A 24,143-nucleotide genomic window follows, 5' to 3' on the forward strand; every position below is an offset into this window, starting at 1 on the left:
CTGCCCATGCTTCACTGGTAACGGCAGTGGGCCACAGCTACGTCAAACCAAGGGAGCTTCTAAGGGACATGATTCAATGGGATACAAAGACAGAGGAAAAAAATCAGCTCAAAAGTTTGGTAGGTAAGCAACTAACAACTCTTTAAAATCCTTGAAAAATGTTTAAATATTTGTTTTTAAAATAGAGATGTCGACAACTTGGGTCCCTGTGTTAAGTGTACTGCATAGTCAGGGGACAGCATTTGAAGAATCCCCATCTGCTGAAAATTGAAACTTACCTGATCCTCCTGAAGGAACCTCTCCACGTTTCTGTACGCTTTTGTGTATTTGTGCTTAACAACAAGTTCACACCATCGATGGCGAACCTTAAGAAAGGAGAAAATCCAGTAAGCAAAAAACTGGTAGGTTTCCTTGGCCTAACAAGTTTAATGATGGAGAGCCTTTCCTGTTAGAAAAAGTTACTCTCTGAAGTATATTAACGTTGTTGACACTTTTAAATTTCATTTTCATTTAACTTCTTTTACGAAGGAAGGAACCATGAGGTTCCTTCATGAGGAGGGCTGCCAGTCAACTTTAGGGGAAGAAGGTGCATGTTTCACTTAGGGGTTCTGATGTTTTCAAAGACCATTTTGCAAGATAATAGACAAATGCAAAACGTAACTGGGAAATTAAACACACATCCCTGGGCAGCAGGGCTGGTGCTCTGCCCTGCAGGATGCTGTCAGCGAAGGTTTCTTTTACAAACCACAACTACTTTATTTCCTGCAATAACCGATTTGGTTCAGCGCTGGTGACTGCAACAATAAACACAGTAAAAGGAGGAAGACGCCGCTCTCCACATTCCTAAGAGGCAAAGCGCACCCTCTGAGGAGCTCGGGGTGCCTGCCGGAGGGGGAGGAAGGGGAGCAGCCCACCTTGACGCGGGCAGATCCTGCCACATGCCCACGGGTGTGGGCTGCAGGTCCGCACAACCTACTGAAAACACACAAGCTAAGGGTGGGTGCCCTTTAGTAAAGATACGTGACAAAAGGCTTACAAGCAGGAATCTGCCAGGAAACCCTGCCCCAAACCCTACAGACAACAGGGGAGCTGGATCCCAGCACTGGCTGCCTCTGCTGATAAGAGGCAGTCTCGCACCACCCCCCATCTCCAGGCACTTCAGACACGTTCTTTACCTGGAGATTCTGGGCCATTTTCTACTGCATTAAAGCCCTCTCAATTAAATCCGGTGAGCAGTCCACCATTTTATACTCCATTATTGGTTCAACACTAGCCATACATGGAAGTGACGATGTGCATTAAAAAAATAAAAAAGCCTCCTTCCATCACTCTTTGTTTTTACTGCCTTTGAAAGAGGGAGACCCTTTATAGTAATCCATTTGTGGCAATAGTAAAATGCAAGCAATTTCAACATTTTGGCTGGGGCCCCTGTAAATTATATCATTACCCACTGATGGCCGGATCTCTTCTTTAATCCACCATAAATAGATTTACACACAAGCAATTAGGAATGAAATAAAGAAACATCTTTTGGAAAGAACCCTTCCCCTAAGCTACAGTGTGCACTCTGAGACACGAGGGGGCTCTGGCGGTGGGCCCTTTGCTTACAGTCAGTCAGGCCCGTTGAACTTCTAAGAAAAGGATGCCAACAAACTTTTTATATTCACGAAGGAATTTCAGAGGCACATGGAAATGAGCTAATAGCCTTGGATCATCACAGCAAAAGGGAAGCAGGTTGGGCTGGACAGGTCTTGGAAATCTTTCTACCTTCAACAAAATGTTCTCTTTCCTATATAGCCAATAGAAATTAACACCATAGGGCTTCCCTGGTGGCGCAGTGGTTGAGAATCTGCCTGCCAATGCAGGGGACACGGGTTCGAGCCCTGGTCTGGGAGGATCCCGCGTGCCACGGAGCGACTGGGCCCGTGAGCCACAATTACTGAGCCTGCGCGTCTGGAGCCTGTGCTCCGCAACAAGAGAGGCCGCGATGGTGAGAGGCCCGTGCACCGCGATGAAGAGTGGCCCCCGCTTGCCACGACTAGAGAAAGCCCTCGCACAGAAACGAGGACTCAACACAGTCATAAATAAATAAACAAATATAAGCAGTCATTTACATTAAAAAAAAAAAAAAGAAAGAAATTAACACCATAAAAGGGAAAGGGTAGCCCTTAAAATATCTGGAGAAGAACAACTGAACAGAGCTCAGATACTGCACCAACCAAAGAAGCTACCAGAAGAACAACCAAATCCCCGCTCTCGTGCTTTGGTTTGAGTACCAAAGGCTGAGCACTGGACAGAACCCAAATGGGCCCCTTGGATGCCTCCATTTCTCGTTTCTGTCCCAACTCACAGGAACCACCAGTCCCATCCACGCACCAGTGGATGTGTTGTGTCTTTTTGTTTGTGAGCTCTGTGAAAGGAGAAGGCCCCGGCAAGTCAGTGTGGCCCGGTGGGGTGTCCGCCATGCGGCATGAGAGTCAGGGGACTGGGGCCACATGCTTTCACTTCTCACCATTGCACAGGGGGACAGCTGTACCAGCTTTTAGGAGAGACAAGCATAAGAGAACTCTTGTCAGCTTGACAGTGATCTAACGACTTGGATTTTGCAACCTGATCACACCAAGCCTTTGACAAAGACAGCAGTTTATCACTCCAAAACTTGGGGACACCATATTTTTTTAGATCTGATTTTGAGAATGGAGGTATTATTGGCCTCCCATTTTTTTTCTCCCTGTGCTCTCCTTCATCTTATTTACACATACAGAAATAACAAAGCATAAATTAGGGTCTGTTTCCTAGTAGGATAAGGTCCACAGAGGGGCAAAAGGCAGGGCCAGTCCCACTACAACGACTGGAAGAAGATCCAAGAGCTGAGATGACTGAAAGAGGCTCTTTCACAACCAATATGAAGTCAGCATTTCCACTCCCCTTACTGTTAAAAATAGTTAGTTGTCACAATTAATAAGAGATCTAGTCTTCTGACCCCTGAAGGCTAACATGCCATCCAGGAAATACAGACCAACCCCTCTCTCCACCCCACAAAGAGCAGAAAAAACAACAAGCCTTTTCATTACAAAAGAATTAAACATAATTCAAAATTTCAATGACAGGATGTTTAAAAGACATCACAGAGATGCTGTGTGAGGCTGAGGGCCCAACAGATTATCTCTTGCTTGTGCCCAGGGTTTCTACTTCTCTTCGCATTTCTTTGAGAAACAAAGAAAATTTTTATCTTTTATCCTCCAAACTGTCCAGGACCCACAATTCGCAAGGCCACTTGTCACACCTGGAACGGGGGTCTTCCTGAAAAGCTGGCAGCAAAGTGACATTTGTCACAATTTCTCCCAGCAATATTTCCACGTGGGCACTGATGGAATACCTCCTTTCTCCAGATCACTGAGAAACTTAAAAAAAAAAATTCCTGACAGAGGTCACCACACTTGTATCTAGCTCCTTCCTCTGTTGATAACGGAGGAAAGTGAAGTTCCCAGTGCTGGGAAGCATCAGAGAATTCAGAAGCAGAGGCAGGTCTCTAAGAAGAAAGCTGTCTGTTCTGTAGATCTGCTCTTCTTTATTTTCTAACTAGTTAATTAGTTAATGGTGGTAGTGGTCACCTTGTCTTTTAACTTCCTCAGTGAGGTGAAAAGTAAACACCACCACATAAGTACATCTGTGGGAACACCTGGGCCCAGCAGGCCTTCCACAGCGTCTATGGCCTCTTGACTCCGTTCATTTAGCGTCAGCGTTTCATGGGTGTATACATTATGCTAAAACCAATCAATACTTACACTTTGAATATTCACATTATTCTGCAATGTCTCAAGAGAGATAAAAAAATTTAATGACTTTTTCAACGGTGACTCAGATTCATAAAGTCATTCCAAACTCATGCTAGGAATCACCTGAAAGCCTCGAGCCAGCAAACACCTTAGCCCTGAATTCCAGCAACGGGGTCAGGCCACAGACAGGTAAGGGGTAAGGGGCAAGGGGCAAGGGCGAGGGATGGCGGAGCAGGCAGAAAAAGAATAAGAAATCTCGAGAAAATCAGAAAAGGGACGTTTCAGGAGTGGGAAGAGGCAGAGTTGCCCGTGGTGGCGAGCAGCAGGGTCGGAGGACCTAGAGCACCAGCACCCTCGTTCCAGCCGCCCCAGAGCGTGCGGTGTCGCAGGGCACTGGAAGCCTTGCCTCTGGAGCACATGCCCGTCTTTTCCTCACTGAGTCTTCAGTGCAGACAGCAGCTGGTCTGGCCCACCTCCTGCCAGGACAGGAGTGCATCCACCGCCCACGCCACGCTGAAGGTTCCATAACACAAGCAAAGCATTTAGCAGTCCCTGGCACACGAATGAGGGGGGATGATGATGAAGAAAGGGAATGCGGGTCCCTGACTCTTACAACAATGAAAATGTGCACACACAGGTGTGGCACCCATTATACTTTGGTCCAACAAAAATTAGCTGGACTAATTAGAACACTTTTCAAAGTGTTCTGCTTAAGGGACGTTGAACAGAAAAATGATATGGGTGGTTGCCTCAGTGCATGGGTGGGTTTTAAATTAGCAGTGCTAATTAACACCTTTGGAAATGAATTCCAGAAGTTTCCAAAGCCTCCATGTACAGAGGGTGAGGAGCGCACAGATATCAATGCTCTCCCAGGAGTGCCCACTAATGCAATGGTTCTTTGGGGCTGGGGGCACATGGGAGGGTCTTAGAATTTGGGGTAGGAAGAAGGAAGGGTAAGCCTGCAGAAGCCCATTCATGTCAGACCCACGTTTGGTGATAGGACATTAAAACCCTCCTATAATTCATGTAACTGTAACTGCTCCAGGATGGGGGACCCCCGACCCACAGCAGGGACTCCCCAGGGAGGATGGAGTATATCGGTGGTAACAGGCCCGAGCCACCTGGGAGACCTGAGCAGACATGTGTCCTGGGTATACAAAATACATTTTGCACATGATATGTATACATGTGTATGCACACACACACACACACAGAGAAACGAAAGTTTCTTTTTTAATACTTTCCCTCACTATATGCAACCGCTGACAGTTATTGTTCTTCTTTCTTTATGCTGGCTGGCGACCTACTAAACTGATTTCATGACCCACTGGGTCCTGATCCAGAGCTGTCTCCCCAGAGCGGGGGCTAGAAGAGCCTCTGCCCCTGGGCTGCTGTGGGAACTGCCCCAGGTCGCTGCAGTAAGCGTTAGGATTGTGACTCCCACACAGTAAGTGCTTGTCTTCTTAGCAGGAGTAGCATGTTTCTGGCTTTCATTTCCACTTCAAAAGTTCTATTTCTTGAATTTATAAAAACTTGATAGTATCAACTCCAAGGAAAAGTTTGTTAACTGGTGAAAACCGAAGGAGCAAGGTGCCTGTCAGGTGGGTGTTGAGGAGGTAAGGCACTGGCAGGGAGTGGGAAGCAGGAGGGAGAGGATGGGACGACACAGCCGAGGAAGAAGAGCCGGCCCACCCTGCGCCTAGACTCAGGACTCTGAGACACCAGCGCCAGCGGGAGCCCGCAGAGGAAGCAGGGGCTCCTTCATGGAGGGGCCTCCTCGAGGCCTGGGGGAGCTGGTACTTCTCATCCACCCTCAGGGAAGTATACCCAGGGGCCAGGCGCCTGGGAACTTTCCAAACCCGTCTGTAAAGACAGCCTTATCCCAGCATCAGCTCCAGGCACATGGCATTTCTACCATTTCAAGAACGTTATCACTACCCAAGAGGCCCAGGCGAACTGAACGACTTCTGGCCGGCTCCTCTGATTTCCAGCAGTGCTGGAAAAGCGGGACCTGCCTTGTAGGGTCAAACCACAGCTCAGATTCAGGGACAAGTCCCACGATCCAATGTGATATAACCACACGTACCTCTCACTTAACTGTTCCCTCCTGGAAAAGGAGAGAAAAACTGCTAACAGACAACCCCCCCACCAGCCCCCCAATCTCTTCAATCTGAGAATTTTAACGCATCCAGAACCAACTCCTATTAAACTCTAGAACTCTAGAACAGGGGTTGCCAATTTTTTCTGTCACAGTGAGCATTTATGGCTTCTCACCCCATTTGCCCTTGTATCACAAGATCAGCCCTAGACAATATGTAAACGAGTGGGCGTGGCTATCTTCAGATAAAACTTTATTTACAAAAAAAAAGGGCAGTGGGCTGGACCAGCCAGCTCTAGTTTGCTGACCCCTGATCTGAAAAGGAAGCCCACGCCTTAGGCTGCCCGAGTGATGTGCTAACCCCCTAAATCCACCAGCACGACGCCAGAGAACACAGAGCTGGGAGGCTCTCACGAGCTGGCTCTGGCCAGCTTCTGCCCATTCTGCCAGGAAATCTAGGGTGTTCTTGAATGTGGGGACTTTTCTTTCCTCTGTGGACTGCACTCCTCTGTACCGAAAAACCTGTGGCATTCGCTTGGAAACAGAGCACCTCTTGGCCTACAGCCCAGCATGAATGCAAGGCGCCACTTGTGGGTAGGGGATCCAACACTGAGGAAATGCGAACTTTAGGAAGAATAATCCCCTCAACCAGGTCACTCCCAATCTCCCTCGCTGACCAGACGCTTCCTCTGCAAATCACTACACGCCCCCCAGACCCTGTGTTCATTAACACTTTACAATTCTCAATGCTCTTTTATACCTTTTATCTCAAGTGTCTGTTTTTTTTTTTTTTGGTCTTCAATTTTAGTGTGTTCTCCATGAAGCTACTTCAAAGAAATAATTCTTACATGAGAATGCTCCCCCACAAGCTGCTTATTATCTTATGGACTAATTTTCCAAAGGAGTTTTCAGACTTTCCTTAAACATAATTCTTCTTTCAATAAAAATGTAATCTGTAACTCCAGTACATATAAAGACATATTAGGGAGAAGAACATAAGTGGGTTATTCAAGCAGTTTAAATCAGTCCGGTAGAAAACATCTTAAATTAAACACTAAACCCCCTTGGCTGGGGGGTGCGGGGGGCTGGGTTCCTTTGAGGTGGAGTCTGCAAACCAGGGTCTTACAGAAGCCTAACTGTGCCTGAAGAGTAAGTGGAGTCGCAGAGGCTGAGCAGACGCGCTGCAGGGTTAGACAAAACAGCTCAGTGTTAACAACTTGGCTAACACCCCAAACCTGGCTCTGGTAGCCACTGTGCCATCAACAAAGCACATTACACACACAGTCAAGGTCGGACTCAGAAAATCAGCTGGGTTGCTTCTGTCACTGCAAGCCTGGAGCCAGGGTTTGTTTTGGTGCATACTCGCTGCCACGCTTGAAAAAGCACCTGTGGCTCCTGCACACAGCTGCTTCCCTTGCTTTATTTTTGAATAGTAAAAATTATAAACAGGTAGCTTTACATATAAACAACATGGATATATTATTTTGTGTTTTTCCTTATTCTCCATTTGCTGCCGTTGGATTTACTAGCTTAGTGCGGCCCATATACTTTAACGTAATAACAACTGCAGGGCATCCCCTTATTAATATACTACAGTTCCACTAGTCTTTCAGTCCTCTGACGATGCCAGAAAGTCCATCTCAATCAACTGTGTCCCAGAAAGTCCCAAAATGTGTTAATAGCCTTTAGCTTTTTACCAAGAAGGCTATGAGGGGTCAAGTCAACAGAGGTCAAGGACATCTGCTGTGACACTAGATGGCACTGCTGTGGCCCCACCTCATCCAGCACACCCTAGAGGTTAGTGGAATGACCTGATATTGATATGTCCACATCCCGTAACTCACCTCTTGGGCCCAGAATTCCTCAGCTCCACCCGCTTCCCCATGGGTCACTCTCTCAGAGCTGTGTCTTACATCCTCTCCAGCCCAATGTTCTTTGAAACTGCTGTCTCCTTATTCAGTAGTTTATGTCTTTACTAACAATAAAGTGCAAGCTCAGTGAGAGCATGGGCCTGGGAGCCTTCAGGCTATCTCCAGGCCCTGTCTCAATGCCTGGCACATAAGTAGCTGCTTAATAAATGTTTCTGAATGAACGTACCATTTAAAAAACTCAGAATGCTTTTCAGCTACTTTGAAATTATAATGCACAGTTGGAAGCTGTAAAATGCTTTGAAGAATGCCACCCATCCTATTTATGACAGGAAGCACTCCTCTTTTTAAGTCCTTTTGATTTCAGAATTTACTGTTGAAGGGAAAAAAAAAAATCTGTCCAGGGAACACGGTCTGGGAAGCCCATTAAACCTCATTTTGAGTTCCATTTTATAATCTGTAAACAGAAAGACCAAGGCTCATGGCTTTTGTGAGTTAATAAGTCTAACACTGCAATAAACAAACCTACTTTTTCAATTTGTGTCCTTAAATTAGATTTAACGTTGCTTTAAAGTGGGTTTACTGCTGGTGAGGGAAGCCTGTCTGGCAGCCTGGGCGTGGGGAGGCCTTCCTAGAGCAGCTCCAGAACAGCCTTTCCAGCAAGTATTTCGTTTAGGGGCATCTATAACGGTCCAGGATGTCTCATCTGCTCATTCGCATGAGAAAAGATGAGGGCACAGTTGAGTGTACAGTTGTCACATAAAGATTTCCAACACTTCTCTTCTCCTTCTCTCTCTCACCTTACAGCTCCTTACTCTCAAAGGGCTGAGATCTTAACACTGTTTTAACTAAAGGGAATGAAAAGTTGCTCTGTGTACTGCCACAAAGCCAGGCTAGTAAACCCCCTTCGCCCTGAAGTTAAGACAACAAACGAGGCAGCGGAGGCTCTCAGCTCTTTTTCAAGGGCTCTTCCTAACCTTGCTTGAGTCAGACCCTAAAGCTCTCTGCTCTGTGTTAACTGGTTATAGCCGGTAATAACGGGTTTTACCAGTTATAACTAGAGCTGTGGCAACGTGCAAAACAGGGATCGTCCAAACCTGCTATCGGGATCATCACACCGAGTGTGCACGTGGAGAGTGACGGTGAGGATCCAAGGTGATGACAAACATCGAGTTTTATATGTTCTCTCAGGCAAATTCCAACCTTTCTTCCTTCTCCTATGTATATACTACTTCATTTAATGACATTAATGCTATTCAAGGCAGCTGGCTCCAAAAAGTAGAACTCAGTAGCCCATGTTGAGTCCACCCTGAAATACAGCACAGTGAGCCTTCCCTCCCTATCAAAACGGCACACTAAATGGTAAAACATTCCAATATGGAATTCCACCTCCTTTCCTCATTTCATTAACATACGACACACGGCCTTTGCTGAAAAAAGGACTTTTACTGTTGGCAGAAAACTGACCATGGGTTACTTCCTCTGAGAAACTCTGAAGGGACACCCGTGCTTTCTCTCCATTTCCTCAGGGGCGGACGTGACTGACTCCGGAGGGCCTCACCAAGTCTGCCAAAAAGGTTCGCTCCCTCCTGAAGGGGTTTCCCTACAGCTTTAGTTATCCAGTCACCTTATCCTGTCATATACTAGTCACTCTATTCCAGAATACCTGGAGATCCAGGAAATGTCATTCTCCAAAAAAATAAGTACTGGGTATTAAGGATGAAGTGGTGAATAAAACAGACAAGATCCTGCCCTCTTTGAGCTTACAGTTCAATAGAAAGTCTAAGAAAAATCCAGTAAACAGGCAGGAGCAGACTCATGTTGGTGACAAATGCCCTGACAGGAGATAACAGGGTGCAATGAGGGCAACGGGAGTGACCCAGGGATGTAGTCAGGAGACTCCCTAAGAAAGGGCCACTCAAACTAAGAGACAAAGGAAGAAAAGACACCAACTGCTGAATGGGGCAGCCTAAGCTCAGTCGATTTCCAGCCTTACCACATGTTCCATGAAAAAATTCAACCCTCCCTTACCCATTTCTTCTTAGTGGCTATTTCTTCCAATACCTTCCTTACGGAAGCTAGAGAAATGGACTTTAAAAATTAAACCCGAAGACTTAAATGTAAGAGCTAAAACTATAAAACTCTTAGAAGAAGACACAGACATAAATCTTCTAGACATTGGATTAGGCACTGGTTTCCTAGATTTGACACCAAAAGCACAAGCAGAATAAGAAAATACAGGTGAATCGGATGGCTTCAAACTTAAAACTTCTGTGCTTCAAAGGACACTTTCAAGAATGTGAAAAGACAACCTAAGAAAATGAGAGAACATTTTTGCAAATCATACACCTGATAAGGGTCTTGTATCTAAAATATACAAAAAACTATTATAATTCAATAATAAAAAGAAAAACCTGTTTAAAAATGAGCAAAAGATCTGACTAGGCATTTTTCCAAAGATGTATAAATGGCCAATAAACAGATGAAAAGATGCTGACCATAATTAGTTAATAGGGAAATGAAAATCAAAACCACAATGAGAGGGGCCCCGTGCAGCATCGATGCCTGGGAGAGGATGCTCTAGAGGCAGGGGTCCCTGTAGGAAGTTGCCACTCCCCTAGGGCACTGCTCCACGCTTCAGCCACCTCCTACCCTGGCTTTCTTTCACCACCACCCACTGTACTTTGTGTCTTGTCACTCCCGCGTCATCTTACCTCCAGTTTTCCAGAAAACAATTCGGATTTTCTTGTAATTCCTGTGCATTTCCAGTACTGCCGACAGAAGTAAACGCATGGATGAACGGGCTGAACAAAAATTCTGGAGGTTGGGAAGTTATGATCAACGCTAAGACCCAGCTCCACCCAATGGTCAGCAAGCTCCAGTGCTGGATGCCCCATGTCAAAGAACTAGCAAGACAGCAACACAACCCCTCCATTAGCAGAGAGGCTGCCTAAAATCATACCAAGTTCACAGACACCCCAAAACACACCACCAGATGCAGCCCAGCCCACCAGAAAGACAAGATCCAGCCCCACCCTCCAGAACACAGGCACCAGTCCCCTCAACCAGGAAGCCTACATAAGCCACTGAAACAACCTTAACCACTGAGGGCAGACACCAAAAGCAACGGGAACTACGAACCTGCAGCCTGCGAAAAGGAGACCCCAAGCACAGTTAAGTTAAGCAAAATGAGAAGACAGAGAAATGTGCAGCAGATGAAGGAGCAAGGTAAAAACCCACCAGACCAAACAAATGAAGAGGAAATAGGCAGTCTACCTGAAAAAGAATTCAGAGTAATAATAGTAAAGATATCCAAAACCTTGGAAGTAGAATGGAGAAAATACAAGAAACGTTTAACAAGGACCTAGAAAAACTAAAGAGCAAACAATAATGAACAATACAATAAGTGAAATTAAAAATTCTCTAGAAGGAATCAGTAGCAGAATAACTGAGGCAGAAGAACAGATAAGTGATCTGGAAGATAAAATAGTGGAAATAACTACTGCAGAGCAGAAAAAAGAAAAAAAAATGAAAAGAATTGAGGACAGTCTCAGAGACCTCTGGGACAACATTAAACGCACCAACTTTTGAATTATAGGGGGCCCAGAAGAAGAAGAGAAAAAGAAAGACTCTGAGAAAATACTTGAAGAGATTATAGTTGAAAATTTCCCTAACATGGGAAAGGAAACAGTCAATCAAGTCCAGGAAGTGCAGAGAGTCCCACGCAGGATAAATCCAAGGAGAAACACGCCGAGACACATAGTAATGAAACGATCAAAACTTAAATACAAAGAAAACGTATTAAAACCGGCAAGGGAAAACCAACAAATAACATACAAAGGAATCCTCATAATAACCGGTTAACAGCTGATCTTTCAGCAGAAACTCTGCAAGCCAGAAGGCAGCAGCAGGACATATTTAAAGTGATGGAAGGGAAAAACCTACAACCAAGATTACTCTACCCAGCAAGGATCTCATTCAGATTCGATGGAGAAATTAAAACCTTTACAGACAAAACAAAAGTTAAGAGAATTCAGCACCACCAAACAAGCTTTACAACAAATGCTAAAGGAACTTCTCTAGGCAGGAAACACAAGAGAAGGAAAAGACCTGCAAAAACAAACCCAAAACAATTAAGAAAATGGTAATACGAACATACATATCAATAATTACCTTAAATGTAAATGGATTACCATTTGGTCTTGTGTCCAACCAAAAGACAGACTGGCTGAATGGATACAAAAACAAGACCCATATATATGCTGTCTCCAAGAGACCCACTTCAGACCTAGGGACACACACAGACTGAAAGTGAGGGGATGGAAAAAGATATTCCATGCAAATGGAAATCAAAAGAAAGCTGGAGTAGCAATTCTCGTATCAGACAAAATAGACTTTAAAGACTATTACAAGAGACAAAGAAGGACATCACATAACGATCAAAGGATCAAACCAAGAAGAGGACATAACACTTGTAAATATTTATGCACCCAACAAACAAGCATCACAATACATAAGGCGAACGATAACAGCCATAAAAGAGGAAATTGACAGTAACACAATCATAGTAGGGGACTTTAACACCCCACTTTCACCAATGGACAGATCATCCAAAATGAAAATAAATAAGGAAACACAAGCTTTAAATGATACATTAGACAAGATGGACTTAACTGATATTTATAGGACATTCCATCCAAAAACAACAGAATACACTTTCTTCTCAAGTGCTCATGAGGATTCTCCAGGATAGATCTATCCTATTCTCCAGGACAGATCATATCTTGGGTCACAAATCAAGCCTTGGTAAATTTAAGAAAACTGAAATCGTATCAAGTATCTTTTCTGACCACAACGCTATGACACTAGGTATCAATTACAGGAAAAATACTGTAAAAAATACAAACGTATGGAGGCTAAACAATACGCTACTAAATAACCAAGAGATCACTGAAGATATCAAAGAGGAAATCAAAAAATACCTAGGAACAAATGACAATGAAAACACGATGACCCAAAACCTATGGGATGCAGCAAAAGCTGTTCTAAGAGGGAAGTTTATAGCAACACAATCCTACCTCAAGAAACAAGAAAAACCTCAAGTAGACAACCTAACCTTACACCTAAAGCAGTTAGAGAAAGAAGAACAAAATAACCCCCCAAAGTTAGCAGAAGGAAAGAAATCGTAAAGATCAGATCAGAAATAAATGAAAAAGAAATGAAGGAAACGATAGCAAAGATCAATAAAACTAAAAGCTGCTTCTTTGAGAAGATAAACAAAATCGATAAACCATTAGCCAGACTCATCAAGAAAAAAAGGGAGAAGACTCAAATCAACAGAATTAGAAATGAAAAAGGAGAAGTAGCAACTGACACTGCAGAAACACAAAGGATCATGAGAGATTACTGCAAGCAACTCTACGCCAATAAAATGCACAACCTGGAAGGAATGCACACATTCTTAGAAAACCACAACCTTCCGAGACTGAACCAGGAAGAAACAGAAAATATGAACAGACCAATCACAAGCACTGAAATTAAAAATCTTCCAACAAACAAAAGCCCAGGACCAGATGGCTTCACAGGCAAATTCTATCAAACATTTAGAGAAGAGCTAGCACCTATCCTTCTCAAACTCTTCCAAAATATAGCAGAGTGAGGAACACTCCCAAACTCATTCTACGAGGCCACCATCAACCTGATACCAAAACCAGACGAAGATGTCATAAAAAAAAGTAAGCTATAGGCCAATATCACTGAAGAACATAGATGCAAAAATCCTCAACAAATACTAGCAAACAGAATCCAACAGCACATTAAAAGGCTCATACACTATGATCAAGTGTGGTTTATCCCAGGAATGCTAGGATTCTTCAATATATGCAAATCAATCAATGTGATAAATGATATTAACAGACTGAAGGAGAAAAACCATATGATCATCTCAACAGATGCAGAAAAAGTTTTTGACAAATATCAACACCCATTTATGATAAAAACCCTCCAGAAAGTAGGCACAGAGGGAACTTTCCTCAACATAATAAAGGCCATATGTGACAAACCCACAGCCCACATCGTCCTCAATGGTGAAAAACTGAAAGCATTTCCTCTAAGATCAGGAACAAGACAAGGGTGCCCACTCTCACCACTATTATTCAACATAGTTTTGGAAGTCCTAGCCACAGAAATCAGAGAAGAAAAAGAAATAAAAGGAATCCAAATCGGAAAAGAAGAAGTAAAACTGTCACTGTTTGCAGATGACATGATACTATACATAGAGAATCCTAAAGATGCTACCAGAAAACTAGTAGAGCTAATCAATTAATTTGGTAAAGTAGCAGGATACAAAATTAATGCACAGAAATCTCTGGTATTCCTATACACTAATGAAGAAAAATCTGAAAGAGAAATTAAGGAAACACTCCCATTTACCACTGCAATACAAAGAATAAAATACCTTGGAATAAACCTACCTAAGGAGACAAAAGATCTGTATAAAGGAAACTATAAAACACTGATGAAAGAAATTAAAGATGATACAAACAGATGGAGAGATATACCACGTTCTTAGACTGGAAGAATCAACACTGTGAAAATGACTCTACTACCCAATCTATGGATTCAATGCAATCCCTATGAAACTACCCATGGTTATTTTTCACACAACTAGAACAAAAAATTTCACAATTTGTATGGAAACACAAAAGACCCAGAATAGCCAAAGCAATCCTGAAAAAAGAAAAACAGAGCTGGAGAAATCAGGCTCCCTGACTTCAGACTATACTACAAAGCTACAGTAATCAAGACAGTATGGTACAGTCACAAAAACAGAAATATAGATCAATGGAACAGGATAGAAAGCCCAGAGATAAACCCATGCACATATGATCACCTTATCTTTGATAAAGGAGGCAAGAATATATAATGGAGAAAAGGAAGCCTCTTCAATAAGTGGTGCTGGGAAAACTGGACAGCTACATGTAAAAGAATGAAATTAGAACACTCCCTAACACCATACACAAAAATAAACTCAAAATGGATTAAAGACCTAAATGTAAGGCCAGACACTCTAAAACTCTTAGAGGAAAACATAGGCAGAACACTCTATGACATAAATCACAGCAAGATCCTTTTTGACCCACCTCCTAGAGAAATGGAAATAAAAACAAAAACAAACAAATGGGACCTAATGAAACTTAAAAGCTTTTGCACAGCAAAGGAAACCATAAGCAAGATGAAAGGACAACCCTCAGAATGGGAGAAAATATCTGCAAATGAAGCAACTGACAAAGGATTAATCTCCAAAATATACAAGCAGCTCACACAGCTCAATATCAAAAAAACAAACAACCCAATCCAAAAATGGGCAGAAGACCTAAATAGACATTTCTCCCAAGAAGATATACAGAGTACCAACAAACACATGAAAGGATGCTCAACATCACTAACCATTAGAGAAATGAAAATCAAAACTACAATGAGGTATCACCTCACACCGGTGAGAATGGCCATCATCAAAAACTCTACAAACAATAAATGCTGGAGAGGGTGTGGAGAAAAGGGAACCCTCCTGCACTATTGGTGGGAATGTAAATTGATACAGCCACTATGGAGAACAGTATGGAGGCTCCTTAAAAAACTAAAAATAGAACTACCATATGACCCAGCAATCCCACTACTGGGCATATACCCTGAGAACACCATAATTCAAAGAGACGTGTACCACAGTGTTCACTGCAGCACTATTTGCAATAGCCAGGACATGGAAGCAACCTAAGTGTCCATCGACAGATGAATGTGGCACATATATACAATGGAATATTTCTCAGCCATAAAAAGAAACGAAATTGAGTTATTTGTAGTGAGGTGGATGGACCTAGATAAAGTCTGTTATACACAGTGAAGTCAGTTAGAAAGAAGAAAACAAATACCTTATGCTAATACATATATATGGAATCTAAAAAAAAAAAAACAAAAAAAAAAACGTTCTGATGAACCTCGGGGCAGGACAGGAATAAAGACGCAGACGTAGAGAATGGACTTGAGGACATGGGGAGGGGGAAGGGTAAGCTGGGACAAAGTGAGAGAGTGGCATGGACATATATACACTACCAAATGTAAAACAGATAGCTAGTGGGAAGCAGCTGCATAGCACAGGGAGATCAGCTCGGTGCTTTGTGACCACCTAGGGCGGTGGGATAGGGAAGGTGGGAGGGAGATGCAAAAGGGAGGGGATATGGGGATACATTTATACATATAGCTGATTCACTCTGTTATACAGCAGAAACGAACACAACATTGTAAAGCAATTATACTCCAATAAAGATGTTTAAAAACAAAAAACAAAAAAACCCACAATGAGATAGGTCTTCACACCCAGTAGGATGGCTAAAATGAAACACAGACAATAACAAATAATGACAAGGATGAAGAAACACTGGAACCCCCATACACTGCTGGTAAAGATGTAAAATGGTGCTCTGGAAAACAGTCTGGCAGTTCCTTATAAAGTTAAACAAACTAACCACATAAGCCAGCCAATTCTACTCCTTAGGTTAAGTCCCAAAAGAAGTGAAAATTTACGTCCACACAAAACACTGCACCCAAATGTTCATAGCAGCATTACACATAACAGCCACAAAATCCAAACGTCTATCACCTGATGAACAGTTAAACAAAAGGGGTTTACCTATACCATCAAAAGTATTTGGAATAAAAAGCAAAGAAGTATTGATACGTGCAAAACATGGATGATTCCTGAAGACAGTATGCTAAGTGAAAAGAAGCCATTCACAAAAGGTATGTGATCCCATTTACATGAAAGTCCAGAGTAAGCAAATCTGTAGACACAGAAAGATTAGTCTGGTTGCCAAGGACTGGAGTGCGGGGGGGAGGTGGGAATGACAACTAAATGGTACAGGGTTTCTTTGGGATCGGATGATGAACACATTCTACAATTGACTGTGGTGATGGTTACACAGCTCTGTGAATACGTACTAAAAACTACTGTTGTGCACTTCCAAATGGGTGAATTGTGTATGGTATATGAATTATTTCTCAAAAAACGTTGCTATTAAAAACAACCCTAGAGTCAAGCTGGGGGAGGCGATTTCAGGAAATGGTACTACTGTACGCAGTCAGTTCCTGAGGAGACTGCCTGCTGTCCTGACAGCGGAGCCGGGGGGACAAGCCTGCTCTGGGCTGCTGCTGCTGGCCGGCTGCTCTCCCCAGTGCCTGTAGATCTCCACGCTCAGCGTGGTCATCTGCTCCTACCCACAGAGGGGCACGATCAGTTGGTCTGTGGAACACAATTCCACGTGGTTCAAAGCTGCAGCAAAGCAACATGTAGACCCAGTAGCTTTAAAAATCATTTTTAGTGCCACCCCATAAAGTCTGCTGATCTTTAAATGTCGTACGCTGACAAACATACAAAATACCATCACTTGCACATAAACGGGGGTCCTTTCATTTTTTAAAACAATTTGAATTCAGTACAATTGTTTTCCCTTGGCTATCAGGTACCAGCACAAACACTCGCCCGTAAGAGGCGTAAGCTGCCAGGGAGTCCCGTGGGATCTATGGAGCACCACCTCCTCCCTAAAGGGCAGGTTCAGGGACCATACTTAGGCCGCTGACGCTGTGGGAGGCTCCCACAGACTATAGGAATAGCTCATTTTATCTACAGGCTGAAGGTTCCACAGCTTGAAGGCCAGAGAGAGCGAACTCTCAAATCCTGGTGTACCATGGAACTAGAGAGCACAGGAGGGTGCACCGGAAAGGCACCAGAGGGAAGAAGAGCAATCTGGAAAGATATTTTGGCAAAAGTGAGCCCTCTATTTTAGGGCACTGAAGGCAAACTTCACATGGGAATATGACTCTATAATTGTGAAAGAAAATGGCACTGGCTCACAGACAACTGTGTGCTTTTTTGGGGTGTGGATTTCAGTACAGAACTCTAATACAAAAATATATAAACTATTGATGGAGGTATAAAGAACCCAGAAACACCAATAAAACCCCACATGTTGATTTGACTCACAACAACATTAAAGACAAAAGGAATAGGAGATGTAGATGGGTTTGGGGCACTATCAAAAGAAGCGCGTCAGGGCAATGTTATTTATAACCCAAAAAATGTGTACATCTCCACATCTGTCTGAGAAAATCTGTACAGACTTGCGGGGGGGGTGGGGGGGGACATACACAGATGGCAAGAGGTGATAATGCCCCTTAAATCTCCAAATATCTATACAGTAGGACGTGCTGCTAAGTACAGTGGAAGAAAGAATGGCAAAGAATAAGCAACCAGGGACTTTTCTAATAAAGTCTGGCTGAACCTGTAGCTAAAAGCCCGCCATTAAATGCTCTTTCCCTCTTTTATTTAACAGATAAATTCTAAATGTTTTGACTGATTATAATTGTTTACTTAAAAGGTCTTTTTAGAAAAATTAGGCAGATTATGCCAGGAGTGGCTCATTTTTCTTTAAACAAACATCTGATCAGCCACAATGTCCTGTAACAATTCAAGGTAAATAAAACGCACGCAGGCCCTGGCCTCAGGAACAAGAGAGGAATACTCATCTAAAAACAAACAAACAAAAAAAAACAAAGGAAAAAACAAAGTCCTTTGTCATTTTAGATCAGTTTTCAAAAATCCTTGTATCACTGTATAAAGCAATGGAGACTTTTTTGTTACAAGGTTTCCACAGAAAAATTCTAGGGGCACTGAACTGAATAACAAAGAAAGAAAACTCCAAGGAAGAAATATCTAGAGATATCTTCCTGACTCTGAAGAAATGTTCTAAAGCAGTGAATGTTTCATAAACCAAATACAACAAAGAAAAAAATACACAAGTATAACTAAAGAATTATATAAGAGCTTTTTATCCCACATTATAAAAGGCACATGTTTTAAAAATCCCAATATGTCTAAGCAACCAAAGAAAATCATCCCAATCCCTTTTATCAGTCCATACCCTGGCCCAGCTTTCCAAACTCTACAAATTACAATGCTGTGTCAAAATGACAGCTGCGTTCCTCACCAGCACTGTTTTAGCTTTTTAAAAAATGGATATTAAGTCACACTACTTATAGGTCACATCCTAAAGTTCAGATCCATCAATGTTTGACCCTCTGATTTGCAACCTGAGCTTGACCATGTCAAGGAGCCAAGAAGCCAGACCCCTTGTCCCTGGGAAGAAACTGTGACAAAACGGCCCAATGTTGGATATGGCAGGTGTCAACCTGCCTTTCTGAAAGCTCTCATTCCATCTGGCTCCTTGTATTTTACCCTGGAAAACCACTTTGCTAATTGCACCACACCGTTCCAACCCTCCACAACGGTCTCCTTTTTTTTTTTTTTTTTTTTTTTTGTCTGCGTTGGGTCTTTGTTGCTGCACGAGGACTTTCTCTAGTTGAGGCGAGTGGGGGCTACTCTTTGTGGCGGTGCACGGGCTTCTCATTGCGGTGACTTCTCTTGTTGCGGAGCACGGGCTCTAGGCGTGCAGGCTTCAGTAGTTGTGGCAAGCGGGCTTCAGCAGTTGTGGCTCACGGGCTCTAGAGCGCAGGCTCAGTAGTTGTGGCACACGGGCTTAGCTGCTCCACGGCATGTGGGATCTTCCAGGACCAGGGCTCGAACCTGTGTCCCCTGCACCAGCAGGCGGATTCTTAACCACTGCGCCACCAGGGAAGCCCCAACAGTCTCCTTTTTATGTTCAATCTGAAAACCTGCCTCCTGGCGCACTGTTCCACAATGGTGCCTCCTGACACTGCTGGGCAGTGACCTGGGGAAGCCTGGGGATATGCATGACCCCAAGACAGACTCCAAAAGGGAAGGAGGGGAGGAAGAGGCGCCCACCAAGGGGGCTGGGGCCGGCGCTCCGGCACTGCTCCTACGCTCGGGCCCTGGTGACCCTGCACAGCCCTGCGGTCCTGCAGGGGCCGTGGCGCCAGCCCGGCAGGCTGCCCTCACACACCGCCGTGATGACAGGACCTGATGTCAGCAAGGCTGGTTTCTGCCTTTGTGCTACTTAGATTCTGCATCGAGGTGTACCAAAGGGGAAGGAGGCACCAAGTTCAGCACACTGCGCTTTACTAAATATAAACTGTTGAGCACCCTGAAGTGGCAACAGAGCCCACTGAGGTTACATCTAACCTCTCCTCTAAACTCTTCCTGTGAGGGGCACAAAATAGAAATGTTTTCTTTATTTTGTAGCCAGAATACTACAGAAGAGCAGCCAGGGGAGAAAAGGAGAGTGCTGAGCCCCTGAACGGACGGCAGGGAACGGACCCTGAACACTGTGCAGAAGACGACAGGCATCATGACCAGAAGGAGTTCTAGCATAAAGGGAATGGGCAGAATCACAGCTACAGGTCAGTCTTAGATTTTAAACATATGATAACCTGACTAAACCTTTATTCTCTGCCCTTCCAGTATGCCTCTCCAGAGGTCGGTTGATAACGGAATCTTCTCAGTTCACAGAAACTATGCTTTTGGCCCAAATGAAATTCAGAAATGAGCATCGGAGCTGTCAGACTTTTGTGGGCCTGCAATCATGCCTTCCACTTGTGGACTTCAAATAAATGCTGTGGTATCTTCTTTTCAAATAAACAATGAGTTCTCTTACTGACAAGTATTAAAATCCACCCCCTCCTTGCATATGTAAAACCCACCAAGGGAGGTGGCCAGTTTACATGGTTTTCAAGGGCTCTTCCACCTGCACCAGAGGAAAGGCAGTGGTGAGGGAAAGGCCTGCAAGGTTGGATGTTCTTCCATTTGCAATCAACCTTGAAAGTGTCCTTTTCAGAGCAGAATGCAGACAGATGCTGGCATGGCTTTCTCTGGGTACTAGTGGTAAAACAGATTTGTCCTCACTCACTCACCTGTTTCCTTAGATTTACTTGCTACTACTACTTTATTTTGCAATTCCTTCTTTTTCTTCCATGTGAAACATTTTTGTTTTCACCTCCCCCAGGGTTACACTCTTTGGAGCCCTGAGAGAATGCAGCCGGCTCAGGGTGGCCCCCAAATGTAGTTAACCATGTTCTAGCTATTCCACTCTGTATTGTAACCACCAGGCACTTCATTAGATGAGATGAAAAAATTGCCTTTTGTGGTCGGTTGCTGCTTTAGAGCAGTGGTTCTTAACCAAGATGACTTTATCCCCCAGAAGATATTTGGCAATGTCTGGAGACACTTCTGATTGCCCAAACAGGGGTGGGGTGGGGAAGGGAGGGAACTGCTATTGGCATCGCAGGGAAAAAAACGGGGGGTGTGATACATCATCCAATGCACAGGACACCCCACAGCAGAGAATTATCCACTCCAAAATATCTGTAATGCTGAGGTAGAGAAACCTTGGTTTAGGGCAAACCACCCTATACCCCACCCCACCGAAAAAGCCGCCAAGACCCCAGATTAAGAACTCTGTGACCAGATGCTCAGGGGCTCCTAACAGTTGGTAGCTTGTACTTCTTGTCTCTCTTTCTCACTGCCAGTCCTGACAGATTGAAGAGACAATACAAAGGTTGTTTGAGCTAAATAAAATTTGACCATTTCACACCAAACGAGAGACTGTGAATCTTATATGACAAGAAATTATGCTAAAACTTCTCCTCATGGTGTTAACAATCCCAGGAAGAGGGGGTTTATGGCTCCATTTTAATCCTGAGGAGACAGAGGCTCAGGGACGTTGGCCACAAGCCTGAAGGCAGGAAGCTGGTGAGGACTGTGAGATCGTCCTGTTCCACATTTTCCAAACTGTGGGCTGCGACTCGTTAGTGGGTCACAAAATCAATTTGCTGCATCACAATGCACATTTTTAAAGAAAATAAAATAGGAAATAATAGCAAATATAAGAGTAAAAACAGTTTCGTAAAGCCGTTTTTGCCAGTTGGCTGCGGTCAAAAAGGCTGATAGCCAGCAGTCTAGTCCCGGTACTGCTGTGTAGACGAGGAGAAAGGGGCCCGGGAGGGTGGGCAACTTTTAAGTGGCCACCAGCCATTTGGGGACCTGGGACCAAGTCCAGCTTTTTGCTAAGCTGATGCCTCTGCCAGTACCAGGTGCACGGCCTGGGTGTCTAGAGGGGATGGAGACCTGGAAGGGCAGTACCCCTGAGCAAAGACTGGGGCGTGGAGCCAGGGCAAGATGGAGACACTGTGCCCACCCCTTCCCACCCCAACCTAACCCAGGAGGCCTCTTCCTTTCAACCAACAGTACTTTCCCAAATACAGTGAGGGGGAGACCTGGTGCTGGTAGTGGCCTCTCCCAGAAAACTGAATTTCTGGCTCAACCTACCAACTGAAACATCAGAGCAGAGCACGGTACCGTGGGGACCATTTTGACTAACATCCACCACTCCCATCTGAGCCAGATGAGACAGGGAGTGGCTGCTTCCAAATTTTCTGAAATTTCACCTGAGGGGTGCCCCAGTTTTGAAGTGTTCAACTGTAGTCTGTAGAAATAGTTGCTTCAAGGTCAGTCGTGGGGCTCTTGGGGAAAAAAGGTCACAGAGCCAAGTTGAGTGGAGCCTCTCTTCATTAACATAGGAAAGCTATTTTTGAGGCTTAGGAGACCTGGTAAAGCGGGCTGGAAATTCATTATTTTAAAAAAAGGATCTCAGAAAATACCTTTTTTTTGAAGAATCAGTTGTTTAACATGTTTTAAAACCTTTTGGGTCTTTGTTGGAACCAATAATGCTCGGAAACTGTAGACAATGTATTCCTATGAACTAAGTTTCCCTTTCAGTTCATTTTCTGACCTGGTTAAAGCAGCCCAGCAATATGGCTAGAGGCTTCTTTGATTCAGGAGGTAAAAGATGGTAACTACTCCTGTAGTCAGTGTTACTTTCCAGGCTGAGGAATACAAACGTTCCTCCTCCAAAGCCCCACTTTTCACATGGTGGCAACAAGAGTGGCCAGGCAAGGCACAAAATGGCCTAACATGACATGCATTACTGTACCCAGCTTATTACATCTGTCCTCATGCACTTTTCCTTTAAGATTCTGAACACAAGGTGTCCCTCCCTGCAGGGCAGACTTGTGCATTCACACCACATGTGATGCAGGCACACGGAGGACAAGGGGCGCGTAACATGGAACAGCGTCCCCCTGACACGCAAACAGCTGGCAAAGAACATCACCCGCCTGGTCGCCATGCTCAGAAATCCTGACCAACAGATTGGACATTTTGTGAATACAACCGGAAACACAGAAGCAACACAACTAATACAAATATTGAGCTACACAAAGAGCATCATTAAAATACACTTCCCAGTGAGACAGCACCAGCCCACCCACACACACAGAAGGAGGGAGGGAAGGGACAAGTGAGCACGACAGCAGAGAAGCTAAAGCAACTACTGAACAGAGGGAGCTGATTCACGGCAGCACGGGCTTCTTACACAGTTGAGGCTTCTGGTACATCAAGAACATGCTGCTCTGCCAACAAGAGAGTTCTGCAGTGCGCTGGGCAATTTAGGAGCTTAAACGAGCTACGGAAATAGCAGGCTCACCTTCTCAAAGAGTGACTTCACATCTGTGCTTTCAGGAGAAATGCTAGTCCAAGGAAGAGTAGGGGGAGCCTTTCTTTACCTCCTGGAAATATGAGGAAGTAGCCCCCCGCCCCACCACTGTCCTGAGCACTCCCTGCTGCTGTGCTAGAGACCCCCCCTGTCCTGGGACTGAAGTCCTTCTGCACAGACACCTAATCCAACACCATGGTCCCAGGGCCTGTGACAGCACCCTGAACAAAGACTTATCAGCACACTCACTCACATTGCTCCTTGTCAGGAAAATACCTCTAGAGCCATTTCCCACAGGGACGCTCCACATACAACCTGCCACTCTCCAGCACACCTTCAGCCATGTTTTGAATGATTGCTATTTATTACATATTTAAAAGCCCTGATACTAACTGAAAGGGACTATCCTTATATGTTTGGTCAAGGAGAAGCACCAAGAATAAAGTCAGAATCCTCATTTTTCCAGCAAATAACAATTCTTTCTCCCATGAAATGTTCTGTCACTTAAAATAAAGGCAGATGGTTAGTCAACGAAATTCCTGCTAATCAGTGTCACAATAAATCACACTTAACTAATAAAGTTTCTAGAACATACCCTGGTTGGCCAAAATCCTGTTGCTTTTCTGGTTCTGAGTGACCTTTCAAGGAAACCTCACAGTGAGATAAGCTGTCAGTGTAACTGACTACGTGCCAAGGCCTTAGAGGGCCTGGGAAGGGGGCAAGGCAGTGGCACGTTAGGCCTCAGGGCCTTAAGGCCCTGATCTGGGCCCTACCCACCCCTGACCTCAACCCTGCAGGCCCCAGAGCAGGGGTCAACAAACTCAGAAGGGGGCAGGCCAAATCAGCCCACAACTAGAAGCGGTGTGGACGTTTTAGA

At 44.3% G+C, this 24,143-nt stretch overlaps 1 protein-coding gene across 5 annotated transcripts in view; it reads right to left on the reverse strand.

Annotated features, from left to right (window-relative positions):
• The window catches only part of AOPEP (aminopeptidase O (putative)), a 371,493-nt gene that overhangs the window by 5,448 nt on the left and 341,902 nt on the right, over positions 1-24,143 (reverse strand). For all 5 annotated transcript variants that reach the window (XM_059924474.1, XM_059924470.1, XM_059924472.1 and 2 more), the window contains one exon: positions 279-365. In XM_059924474.1, the coding sequence (XP_059780457.1) occupies positions 279-365 (87 nt within the window). The remainder of the gene's footprint in view (positions 1-278; positions 366-24,143) is intronic.

The sequence above is a fragment of the Balaenoptera ricei genome, chromosome 6 (genome assembly GCF_028023285.1).
Source record: "Balaenoptera ricei isolate mBalRic1 chromosome 6, mBalRic1.hap2, whole genome shotgun sequence".
In the NCBI taxonomy this organism is placed as follows: Eukaryota; Metazoa; Chordata; class Mammalia; order Artiodactyla; family Balaenopteridae; genus Balaenoptera; species Balaenoptera ricei.